The 13,017-nt window shown below is 38.4% G+C and overlaps 1 protein-coding gene across 1 annotated transcript in view; it reads right to left on the bottom strand.

Annotated features, from left to right (window-relative positions):
• Positions 1 to 2,777: 2,777 nt before the first annotated feature.
• KCNK5 (potassium two pore domain channel subfamily K member 5) overlaps positions 2,778 to 13,017 on the bottom strand; it is a 30,888-nt gene continuing 20,648 nt past the window's right edge. Inside the window, exons 2-5 of the mRNA XM_041477106.1 lie at positions 7,494 to 7,605; positions 5,915 to 6,081; positions 4,642 to 4,810; positions 2,778 to 3,824 (exon numbers count right to left, since the gene is read on the bottom strand). Of these exons, the coding sequence (XP_041333040.1) occupies positions 3,010 to 3,824; positions 4,642 to 4,810; positions 5,915 to 6,081; positions 7,494 to 7,605 (1,263 nt within the window). The 3' untranslated portion in view covers positions 2,778 to 3,009. The remainder of the gene's footprint in view (positions 3,825 to 4,641; positions 4,811 to 5,914; positions 6,082 to 7,493; positions 7,606 to 13,017) is intronic.

Raw genomic sequence — 13,017 nt, 5'->3', positions numbered from 1 at the left:
GGCTTAACGAGACCAATTCTCTTGGCCCCTGTGTAAAGAGGAATTTTTTCCCAGTGTTAAGATTACATTAAGGCACATGGTGGGATATCTTGAGAACAGTTTTGTGAGGTGTGATCATGTTTCCCCGAAAAACTGGGAATATTGTACTTTGTTTTAATAAATTTAAACTATTACTTTAAATCCCATGATACTTATTATGCAGACTTATAGTCTGTGCTGACTACACTGGGAAAGGCCAGAGAGCCACATCTAGCATGATAATATGAAACAGATCCCATCTATTCTCAGCTCTGGCATACAAGTGCACTTCGCTATGCAGAACAGAGTCTGGGTTCCAGTGTGCAACATCCCCTCCCAATCAAAGCAGCCCAGCCAAGTGTCTGGGTTGTATTATTTCAGTATTAAAGAGACTTTTTTCTTTCTTTTTTTTTTCTTGTTTTTTAAATGAAGATTGGACTATGCTTTTCCATTTCACGCACTTGCTCAAAGTCTTTTCTCTCCTCGTTATCCTGTAGCTCTCTAACTGTTACTGAAACTTTGATCTTTGCATCAATAATGGAAGACAAGTTGGAGGACAACAAAAACTATATGGAGTGCTTTCTCTTTTTTTTTTTTAAGTGTAGACTTTTTAAAACAAAAAATATTTTTAAAAAAAAGAGAGAGAAGGCTAAACTGACTACACAAGCATCCTCTGCATAGGCACATAATCCTGCCGAACATTTCTTACAGTTATAAAGTACAGCTGTCAACCACAGCCCTTCAGATACAAAAACTTGAAGGGCTTGGAGTAATTTTAGAAGAGTGGGGATTAAGCTATCTTACTAGAAGTAAATAAGAATCATCTTGATATGGCCTCTCCCTCTTTCCTGTCAGATAGAAGTCAAATTCATCCAGCCACCCCTGCTCCAAATAGCGTAAATATAATAAAATTTGATTACAAATGAGAATCTCTCCTCAACAATACTACCATAAATTGCAGATTAAATACAAATCAAATGATGTTGACTCCACAGCTGTTCAGTATGACAGGTGGACGAGTTGGCCATTATTTGGCCATTGTGTTCACATTCTCTTTGAAAAAATGTCATATATGTGGAAAATTCTAGGAAAGTAACAGAATAGTAAAGACAGTCCCTTGTTTCACAGTAGATAACTTCAAAACTTCCCATCTAAAGGCTATCCAACCAGAGTGCTAGCTTCCCATATATCCTCCTTCTTCCAATGGGACAGGCCAGCAATTTAAGCTGCAGACAATACTTGTAGTTATCAGAAATAGCCAGTAATTTAAGATTAGCATTGCAAGGTTCCAAAAGGTCTTCTTACAGAGCTAGTGAGTCTGCCAGCATTACACTGAAAATGAGACTGGGACAACTTTTAACTAGTCTCTGAACTTTGGAAACTTTCGGACATACCAGAATGCTCTAAAATGCTCTAAATGCTCTAAAACCAAACAGATCAGCAGAACCTGACATGTTAAGGTTTAAAGGTCTTGGCTATTTTCTGTTCCAAGTGTACTGGGTAAAAACTAAAGTCAACACCTCTTGCCAGCATACAATCAAGAGCCTCATTTGAAAGAGTTGTCAGGGTTAATGCACAGACATAGAAAAAGAAAGAAAAATAAAACCATGGTAAAATTTCTTTGTAGCCAAAACAATTTTGGCATACATGCTATGAACAGACATGCTTCCTTCTAGTGAGTAGCCCATCTCCAAGTCAAAAGATAATACTTTTAGAAGTTTAGAGCCAAAGTTCCTTCTAAAAAAAGTGCCTTATGTCCTGAAGTCACTTGATCACATCTCAGTTTGCCCAAGGTTTGATATTCCCCAACCTTCTATCAAGTGAGATAGAATAACCATTGTATATGCACATAGGTCAAACTCTAAAAACAAAACAATATATGAAGTGTAATCTACTGTTTCAAAAACCATCTCCCATTCAAGTCATGTCTGAAGTACCAAGGCAGGGAGGAATATCAAACAACAATACTGACTAACACACTGCCCAGATCAGCAGCAGTGCTACAGGTCCCTTCTGACAGGCATTAGGGCATTTGGAGAATATCTGTGCTTCCCAAGGTGATTTTTTCCTAAGAAGAACAGTGTCAATAAAACTTCACCTGTACACAGATACTGTATAAGGTTCATTCAAGTATTTCCTTTAGGAAATGGACAGTGGAAGGACACTTTCAACACTAAAAAAGTTCATTGCATCCTGTTTCTGCCCATACATGCTTTGATCAATAAGTCTTACAGTCACTTTACTCTTTGACAGTTCTGGGGCTGATGTGCAGCTTAGCAGCCCAACTGGCAAGCTTCATCCCAGATTCTTCTTTGTTAGAGGGCTCCTTCTCAATCCATTCCTTTGGAACTCTTAATTTTAATATTTTATTTATGAAATTAGAATTCACTATAATTTGACAAGCACTGACATTATACAGAGATGTTTCAGAGCTTCCTTCTCAGTCTACCAGCACAGCTCAGCTCAGATCTGTGTATCCTGGCATTCCATTAAAAGTTTCTCTTTAAGTACAGCGCCATATTTTTGGCAGTAACAACTTAACAATGAGCAACCCCCTTGATTTCATTTGTGAGAAATGCCGGATTCAAATCCAGGTTTTCAGAGGTGAAAGGTAATGGAGTAACCGAACATATTTGATGCCCAAAACAGTCTTGCAACAGTATAGTTACACTCCCAAACTATTTCCTCAATGAAATGCATGAACTCAGAACAGATCCAGTGTATTAACTAGTCTTTTCTATTTTGTTCAAGAACCACAAAATCTAAAGAAGGAGTGGGACTCCAAATTCAACTGTTATTTTACAAGTCTTTCAGAAAAGCAAAGCTGATGGGCTCAGAAGCCAACTTAGGATGGAAAAGGAGACTGGAGTTTCTTACTCTGGGACTTGCTTTTGTTTTCAAAGAGACAGGAGAAGCTGCAAACCTACTTTTCTCCTTGCTCTATGTTCAATATGCACTGACCACTTTCAGAAAACCATTGTCCAGCATGCTTCACGTGGCAGCCTTCACATTGCTTACTGTATTATATTCATTCATCAGTTGTTCATAAGGCACAGAAAGTTCTAGCTCATTATTGGTAAAGGTAGATTCATCAGAGGATGGGAATTTTACCAATTTTTTTGCAGTTTCAGATTCCTCTGCAAGATTATCATCCATAGAGGATTTTGACGTTTCCTCATCATCTGAGATATCTTCTTCTTCATCATCATCTTCATTTACAAATGTTATATTGGCATTCTCAAATATTAAGGGCCGATAGTCTCTGGAATCCCACACTTCACCTTCTTCTTCACTAATCCTGTCCAGCTGGTTCACAAACATGCTTCCTTCTAGAGGGCTGTCTCCACTATGTTTGTCATGGAGGGGTCTCAGTACGTGACCATTTTGAATGTCCAGGGAAGCCTCATCATACTCAAAGGACTCTGTTTTTGTGTAAGTCACCTGAACATCTATACTGGCATTCATCTGTTTGGCATTTTCCACGATAATCATTTTGTCATTGCTTGTCTTCAGGGCCTTCTTCCCAATTTGCTTTATAAGGTCATTGTAGGTCTCTTCCTTCTTTGAAAGAAAGCTGAAAATGTTGACATCCTTTGAGGTACCCATTTGAAGGGGTTTTTTAGGCCGAGGGTGGTTCTCAAATGACTCTTTTCTTTTTTTCCTGCGTTTCTTGATTGCTTTGTGGACTTCCACAAACATACTGACCTTCCAGTTAACAAAGAGTGAGAGCCAAGCTAGTCCCAGATAGATCCATAACTCCACAAAATATCTGTAAAGCGCATGGTAGTTTGCATCTGGATTTACACCTACAGGAAATTAAAAACAAAAACATTACTGTAAGAAGACTCACAGCTGATAAACCTTTGAAGTTATGACTCTGAGAATTACTCTCTTCCTCACTAAAAGAGCCTTGTTATTTGAACACTGGTCAGAGAGCTAACGAGTGGGAAAATGAAAGAAAAAGTTGATCCCACATTTTCCCCTTCTTGGCCACATGTATTCTGACCACTGGACTAACAAAATAAAAATGAAGTATATTTATCCTCTCCTTGTAAGATATAAAAGTGAACATTTTCCTGTTTAAAAATTACAAATCTTCTTCCTGCCACTGAAGTATGCATATATAGGTACCTTCATTGAGAAAAAGATTCAGAGTTCCCTTATGAGGACCAAAGTGCTGAACGAAGCACTGGCTTTTATAGGAAGAAGAGATTTAGGAGGAGAGACGAATATGCTCAGCATTGCCCACTGACTAGTTCTAGGCAGGTGTAGAAAACATTGCCCAATGCCTGCACATCCTGCGTAGTATATTGGATCCCATTCGAAGGTGCACAACTAACATGGTGGGCAGGGTAGCTCCTTGCCCGAAATACAGACCCTGGGGTACCAGAGGGACTTATGGGCTCTGGCTGCAAAATTAACCCAAAAAAGGCCTTAGGTGTCTACACCAACACTGAAGAGCCATATCTAGTCCACTGGATCAGTACCCAGCCTTAATGGAATATTCTATCCTGCAAAATGTGTTGGTAAAGCTTAGAAAACATCTTTTCAAATTAAGAGTTTAGAAGTAGAATTGCCACACTATACATGTAATGAAATAATACATAAAATAAAATTACTGACCAGCAACAAAATCTCCAAATCCTATGGTGGTGATAGTGATGAATGAGAAATAGAGGCCTTCAATGTAATTCCATCCTTCAGTCATCATGAAGACAAAGGGAGGAATAACCAGATGGACCAAGACACCCCAAACAATGAATATAGCCGTGCATGTAATTTGGGCTTTCCTCTGTGAATAAAAAAGAAAGTCAGGAAAAGATCTCAAATTTTTTTTTTCCCCACCCATGGCACCAAGAATCATCTGACAGTACCAGATATTTCAGTTTTGTGCTAACAATTTAGCTGCCATAATTAAAAGTCCCTAAATGTGACTGCAGTAAACACACTTTTTTTTCACTTTAGGCAGGACTCCCTATTCTTACAACTACTTGCTCAAAAAGGATTATTTGCTCATAGTTTTCTTTCACAGCCTTGGAAGAGTTTAAGGAGTCCCTAGTATTTTATAAATTGGAATGGGATATGGACATAGCACTCTAGTCTAAAAAGCCATCAGTACCTCTAATTTTCCTTTCATTCATTTGAATACAGAAGATCAGAAGCATTTTATGTTGTTTCTCTCCCATTTCTTTTTCCTTCACTTTGCCACTCATGCCAACCTCTGTACAAACCTCCACATACACATATATTTCACTATTATTTTCTAAACTCTTCTCAGGTGCAAACCCGAGAAATTTCTTGCTCTGATTCTGAAACCAGGAGCTAAAGCAGTCCCAGTGCCCTCCAGGCACTATGACCCTGCATTGCCTCCCATTTCTGTGCAGTTAGAACTGAGAATTCACTTGCATTGGGGAATGGAGGAGAAAGAAACCCAAACAAATCATCACCAAAAAGCTAACAAAATGGCACAAACGAAAAAGCAAAAGCCAGTAAACTCAGAACAAAATATTGTTCTGCAGTAGGTTCACTGCACAGCAGGAAATATTTGTGCAAGCATGCAGGCAGGTGGGAGCCAAGCAGGACAGCACATTTTCACTCCTGTGCCTGAGGAGCTTGAATGAAACATCTGTGAAATGGAGCCTTATGTACATTTGTTCCAAAGTTCTTTAACATAAGAAGCAGTACCAAAGGTTTTTAGGAGATCTCATTTTGCTAAACTTCTTGCAGAACTAACACATCAGACCCCATCCCTCTTTTAGTTCTTTCAGTGCAATACCATTTGGGAAAATTTGTGCAAGTGTCCATTTACTACGAGATAAGCAGTCAAGTTATGAAATGTAAGCTTAATTCATGCATCAAAACTACACAGTTCAAGGGTAAACAAGTAAGGGCTTACCAGGCTTACTCCTCTTTTCGTCAGAAACTGGCCCAGCCTCTTGGCACGTCCTCCAAAGAATTTCCCTAGAGCACTGATCCACGTCAAGCAGAGAGGGACTCCAAAAAGCCCATAAAATATGCAGAAGAGACGCCCAGCGTGTGTCTTTGGGGAAACATTTCCGTAACCTGAAAGAGGTAAGTATGTCCTCAGTCTATTCTGGCTGAAGAGAATTCAAGGCAATTCTACCTGTGCACAAAACACTGTGTGGGCTCCTACTGTGCTGGGCACTCCTTACTTCACCATCTAAAAGGGATTTAGTTTACTCCAGCTGCTCATCTTCTGAAACTGGATGTGTTCCAATTCTACGCTAACAAACACATATTCCATTACTGCACTTTAAGTGTTCCCTAGATTTGGTGCATCTTTTTCTGGAGAAGATGGGATAAATAGAAAATAAAGCTCATCTCAAAACTTCTAATATGATGTCCCAATCTTAAGCAGCACTGTTTAAACTTGACTGATTTAATTTTACAGAATGAAACTCAAAATTCATCCTGAAGCTAGATCCCAGGTGAAAGATCCACTATACACATTTAACTTGTGACCTGGTATCTTTACAGGGTAAGAGCTTTTGAGTTAAGTGCAAGGCAAGTAAGTGCAAGATACTTCAAATGAATTTAGTTCTTTGCTGGTCATAGAACCCAACAGGGCATGACAGATTCAGGCTCTAAAATCAGCAGCCTATTTTTTAACTTCTGACAGAGTCTTCTTATTTAGGTGTGTTATTGACTTCAAAATTTTTCATAAGTTATATTATAAGCTGGGTATTGTGAATTTTAAATAATAAAGAAAACCACAGTACTGCATATGGTTTAACAGTAAGACTTCTACATTCAGTCCTCTCTGTTTATTTTGCATTCCCCCCCCTTTTTTTTTTTAATTATGCAACAAGTATGTAACAACACCATATAGCAAAGATTTTTCTGTAAATGCAGAAGGCAAATGATGTTGAGTTCTGAAAACCTACATATCACAGGAGAAAGAAGTCTTCCAGTGCAGAGGATCTTACAAGGACAAATCATAGTGATATTTAAAAAGCAACAGTTGTTCTGCTTCACATTTTTTTAAGAGGTGGATAAAAAATATAGCTAGGTCTGCAAGCCAGGAACACTGATAATTTAGTAGTAGCTCAAGAGAACGCATGTGTGTAACACGACAGCAGTCCAAAAACCTCATATGCACTTGCTTTAGGTATTAGTTTAATGGAATGCTTTGTTACGCTTTTGTTTTGGAATTTTACAATTTGGAAATTAAGTGCATAAATCAATGGAACTGGAATGACACCAGGCAACACCAACAGCACCTTTAATCCATTACTTATTGGAAAGGCACACTTTTCTCTTCTGTACACATGTGCAGAGGGTGCCAAAACCCTTGTTTTTTTCCTCCATGAATCTGCAGGTGAACACATACTTTAGGCAGCTCCAGCCATGGGGACTTTATTCAGTGGCTACCTTGACACAGAAATGGGAGAGTACAAAAACAGTAGAGCCCACAGAAAACTACAGCTAGGAAGGTTGACATAGTAAATATTTACCGATTGTTGTGATCACAGTAGCAGCAAAGATCACAGCGTTAGGCCAATTCCAGTTGTTAAAAGTATTGTTCCCAGTGATGGCAACCCCCTGTCCAGCAGCATCTGACACAATCTGTAAGGAAAAAGTAACAATGATCTTGTAAAATCCTGGCAGCCTAAAAAAAGAAATGTGTCTGTCCCTCTCAGGTTTCCCCCCTTAGCTCATACTTTCAAAATAATCTCTTGAGTTTTTTGTGAAGGCTGGCCTAGTATATTCACTAAAAATAATTTTATTAAATACTAAAGACTTTCTTCACACAAGAAAAATTAATGCAGGTGCTCTGACATTTCAATAGGGAGTTTCAACTAGATAAACTTTTACTTGACTTACAAGTTTAAACCAAATGGATGTCCTCCAGAGAGCAAATAACACTCTTGCAGGCTGAAGTAGCATTTAAACTCCAGTGCAGATCTTGAATTTGGTTTAATACTAGGGACATCTTCAGAACTACTATCAATTTCAAAACACTGTTTCATGCCTCAGCTTGACTTGGGTTTAAATCTCATAGAATCCTTGGCAAAGCTCATGTGATTCATGTTAATTCACCTGCTGTCTCTACCGAAGTCAAACCATCTAAAAGCAAATGGTAAAACTGTACTTTTCAAAGACAGAGAAATTAACATTTTTTTCAAAGCATTTCATGCAACAGGATTCCAATCATTGTCCTTGAATCAGGCCCTTTTCTTCTCCCACGCTGGAATCTGGTATGCCGTGGTAAATGCAAAGCACTAATTCTTATTTAGTGCAGAAAGTGCGAATTTCAGATCAAAACCATGCATCTTGCTGATTCTGAAATGCATTTCTACCTCCCCAAGTAAAAGGAAAAAACCAAACAGATATACCATAATCCCTCTGGGAAATCTCTAGTTATTTAAATGTTTGCCCTGTAGCATCATGATGCAGTTAAAGCCTTAGCACATTACTCTGCTTTTTTTTCCTTCAGTGTAAACACTGAACAAAACTCTGAGGCTACATCAATAGACAGAAAAGGTGAAGATATTTCCAAATGTTGATTTGTAATATTACCCACTGTATGCATTTCTCCCTCAAAAAGTGTTGAACATAAAAACTATCTGCAGATAAATATTTAAAATACTGGAAGCAATACACTTTAAAAAAAATTTTTTTTAGAAATAAACATGACAGGTGATGTTTATCTTAAACTGGCAAGAACTTTTAAAGGTAACAACCAACTCTTCCTTCCCCCATCACGCCTTCCTTCCTTTCTACTTGATTAAGATCTGATCTTGGACCCAGCAGAGACTCAACACAAAGTTTAATCACTACTGAAAACATACACAAGTTAACACAAGTTTTAATTATTCTTGAGACTTACTACCTATCACCACCCTTTTAGTATAATAAAAATGCCCTCAAAGTGAAAGTATTGTACATATACAAGATGCACACAATTTAATTAAAAATGCACTTTCAACACACAGGCTGTTCCAGCAGATAAAAGGAGAAGCATTGAAAGTGAGTGAAGGTAAAGAACTAGATTTTTTTTTTTTTTTCCTCTTGGTAAACTCAAAGTGTGTGTAAAACTGGATGCAGTGTCTTTCCATAGCCTACAGGCTCTGGATAGAAAAGGGACAGAGTTCACACCAATGCACTCATTTAACATGAGAAAGTGGTGTACAAATGAGAAGCAGCCCTAAAACAGGAAGGTTGAGAGCAGGCAAGTAAAACACACAAACTCTATTCCAAAAAGAAATGGATCACAAGAGCTCATCTGAGAAGAAACCAATCAAAGTATGATCATTCATTTCTGCCATAGTCTGCAGAGGAACTTCCTGGAAGTCCCAAGGGACATCCAAATCACCTGAAAAACACAATCTGTTATCTATTATTTTTGAAAAGATGCCTTAACTTCTTCCATTGCCTAAATGTTACACTAAGCACCAGCTTTCCAGTCACTTCCCATTCCATAATCACACTTGCATTTTTTTCCATTGTTGTTTCCTCACAGAGCAAGTGATCTCCAAGAGACCCAGTGAACTATCCACTCCCATTGTCATGGGCCATTATCTCACTGCATTAATCCACCTTGACCTGACCTCATGAGCTCAGTTTCCCAGTACATACAATTATGCCAAGACCTGCCAGGATATGAGGTCTGGAGGTGTTAAGAGGGCCCAGATCTGAGGGGAAGAAGCTGCTGGACTGAGTGGCACACAGCTGCTGTTCACAGCCAGGCAGCTAACATTCTGGGGGAGATGGCCCTACAAGTTATATGAACCCTTGGTATAGTGAACCACAGATAATTCTCCAAACACAGCCGACACCCTCTTCTTGTCCCTATTTGCACACATCTATTGGCTATTAGCACACAATTAATTATCTAAGATCTACAGTCCAGTCTTCTAAGTTACTTTATGCCTGCAATAAGTCTGAATGCAATATATGCATCCCAGCTGCAGGAACAAAGACAGTCACAAAACACGCTTATATAGCTTTGGTCCTGTGGGAAATATGTAGCTGCTTTCCAAACAGCTTAACTTTTGCCCATACTGAAATAATTAAAGATTTTGGCTTAAAACAAACAAAAAAAGTGAGTGGACACTATACAACTGAACAGCAAACATGGTTGTGTTTTTTTGCTTGGCAAATCTGTTAGGTTCTAATGTCAGCGATGTCTTTGTTTTCATATGCTAGGATACAGAATGCCCCATGCTGGCTGTGCTTTATTTCCTAAACTACGGAAAACTTCCACCAAAAAGTCTTTGGATTGTAAAATACGAGACAAGGAAGAGGAAGAAGAAGGTAGATGGGGCAAGTATTAGTATCTTGAAAGATGTAATTTTAAAATACTTTTTCAAGTATGCCCAAATGCAAAAGCTGAAAATAACTAACTCATAATTTATACATCGCCTTAGGTCTCACCTCAAGAAAGTTCATACCGGTAAAGGCAGGACTGTTTTAGGAACCTGCCACTTGAATCCCCTCCATACAAGTAACAGTAGGGCTGGAAAGTTCTCAAAAATAGCAAGGAGAAGTCTTGGCCCATATAGGTCACACACCGCTACTGACTTTATTCTAAGACTTAAGGAGTGCAAGAAAATCTTAAGATAGTGTAGTAAGGAACAGTTGGGTCTGATGACAATAAGCAATAGGAAGGACTTCTGGGGTACTTGTGGCCAGATAGACAGATACTCCAGACTGAAGACAGAAGACAATAAACTGACTACATATAAACTAGAGCAACAGATCCTGCCCCACAGACACCCTATTACATACAGGAAGAACAGCCAGATATTGCTCAGAGCCAGGTCTCCTTTGAAGAGGCTAAAGCCACCCTTCATGTTCTTCAAAGCATTCCCAGGGGATCTGACATATAGGTCTAATGGCAGCTTTAAGGTTCTCCCAGTGGTATGAACAATTGTCTTTTGAAATGCTGTTTTTCCACAAGAAAGGAGATGTAATTGAACTATTAAGCCTGAAATTAGACCCAGTGGCTTTCATTCTACTCTCAACAGTATTACAGTGTAATGGACAATCACAGCTTCTGAAAGCTGAATCCATTAAAGCAAGAACTGACTGCATCCTTTGAGGACTCCTAGGCTTTGTCCTCACTTTTGACTCCAAAAGAACATAGGAGTAATTTTGCTTCTTTCTAAAGTTGTTTTATCGAGGATGTAAAGATGTAGTGCACTGAAAAACATTGAATTTAGAATATACCAAGTACTTTAGAGACTTTCCTACAAGGAATAAAAAAGCTTTAACAGCAATCTTTTTTCACATTGATATCTAAAACTTTTACACAATTTGAAGAAACCAGAGAAGTGCAGTAGTTATCTAATCATAGGGAAGTATAATACTGACAACTTAGCAGTCACAATAAAATTGTCCAGGGTAATAAATTTTAAACTATCAGATGAACAGTATACTGCTGTTCATCTTTAACCATATTTCAGTTTTTAACCAAATCCAGTAGCAGCAGGACTAAACAGATAGGTGAAGTGGTACAAGCAATTGTATGAACAAAAAACTACATAAACAGTTAAAACTACACAAACAGTTAAAACCCATGCCAATGCAATTGCACACCCTTTTACTTGTCCCATATGGGTTTTCAAGTGATTTAGGTTTTCTGGATCCAGCTATAAAGTTACAGTAGCAGTCAGCTGTTTATAATAATCTTATTTTTAGATGCAATAAAAACATATTTAATTGTTAATGGATATCTTTCCAATAATAACAAACCTGAATCACATGTTAAGACTCCCAAGTCAGATATACATTACAAAGTTCTGCTGACCTGGATAATATTGTCGCAAAATTACATACATAAAGATACATACATAAAAATACATAAAGAGAGAAGAAAACCTCTCAGCCAGTAACCTTTTCGAAGGAAAAATGCCTGTGGGTGGTCACAGCTAGACTGACAGGACAGCATCCTCAGACTCATTATGCAGACAGCAGCACAGTAGCCACGGGCAGAAGTTTCCTGTCCTGTTGGCATATTGCACTTTGATGTCTGTTTACACATTAAAAGCAGCAGAACCTATTTCACAGGCACAGTCTGAATTTTGTAAGCTACTTTTGTACTTTATAGCTAGATCAAGTTGTAAATTCACAGTCAAACTAGAATATATTAATCCTGGCTTACAGCTGTCATAGGTCAACTACTGAGTAGGTTTCTGCGTTTAGTTGTTAAACAACAAATACGTATCTAATGTAATACTAAACACCATAATTTATTGTTCTGAGTTATAGTCACTGGAGAAAGAGAAAACAACAAACAAACAAGGTAGATATTGAAGGTGATTGGCTTTCACTCTGCACCCCCAATGTGCCCCAACTGAATGGAAGATACTGTCCATCAGAGAAAATATTTTCCTCTCTGGAATACCTTGGCAGCTTGGGTTTTGGGTAAGGAAGCGGAAAGTGAAGCCAACTATGCAACTAATGATTTTACCAATGAATAAAAAATTCTTTCTCCCCATTACTTTTCATGTCTAGATATATGAGGTGTACAAAAGTAATGTTTTAATAAAAATTCCTGTTTGAGTTCCTCAAAGATTTCATATTAACCTATATATTCTTTCACCTCTCTTCCCAACCTCAAAGACAGATGCAGTGCTTCTAAGAAAATCTTGCTGTGCCACGCTGCTTACTTTGGTAGCCAGAGACACAACGTGGCAGAGCTGCAGAAAGCCGAGAGAATTCACATACGGTGAAATGATTTCATCAAGGCAGCAGAAAGATCAGCTATTCCCATGTCATCTTTAGAACGGCTGCTATACACGTGTCAGTGCACAGAAATGGAAGCTCATCACTTCTTGGAAAGGAAAAAAAATTCTTTAAGGATTAGAATACAAAAAACCCACACAGCCTAGAATGCAAACCAGCAGCACCCTATCTGGACATGTGTGTTTCTGCCACTTGGCACCTGGCACCTTTCATTTGTAATCTGCTCAAGGCAAGAGTTCTCAGGAAAGCAAGGTGGTAACCATCCTCCCCTTCTGAGCAGCTCAAACC

This window comes from Pyrgilauda ruficollis, unplaced genomic scaffold (genome assembly GCF_017590135.1).
Source record: "Pyrgilauda ruficollis isolate IOZ18807 unplaced genomic scaffold, ASM1759013v1 scaffold4, whole genome shotgun sequence".
Classification (NCBI taxonomy): Eukaryota; Metazoa; Chordata; class Aves; order Passeriformes; family Passeridae; genus Pyrgilauda; species Pyrgilauda ruficollis.
Note: the sequence above shows the minus strand (reverse complement) of the source record. Positions and strands in the feature narration are given on the sequence as shown.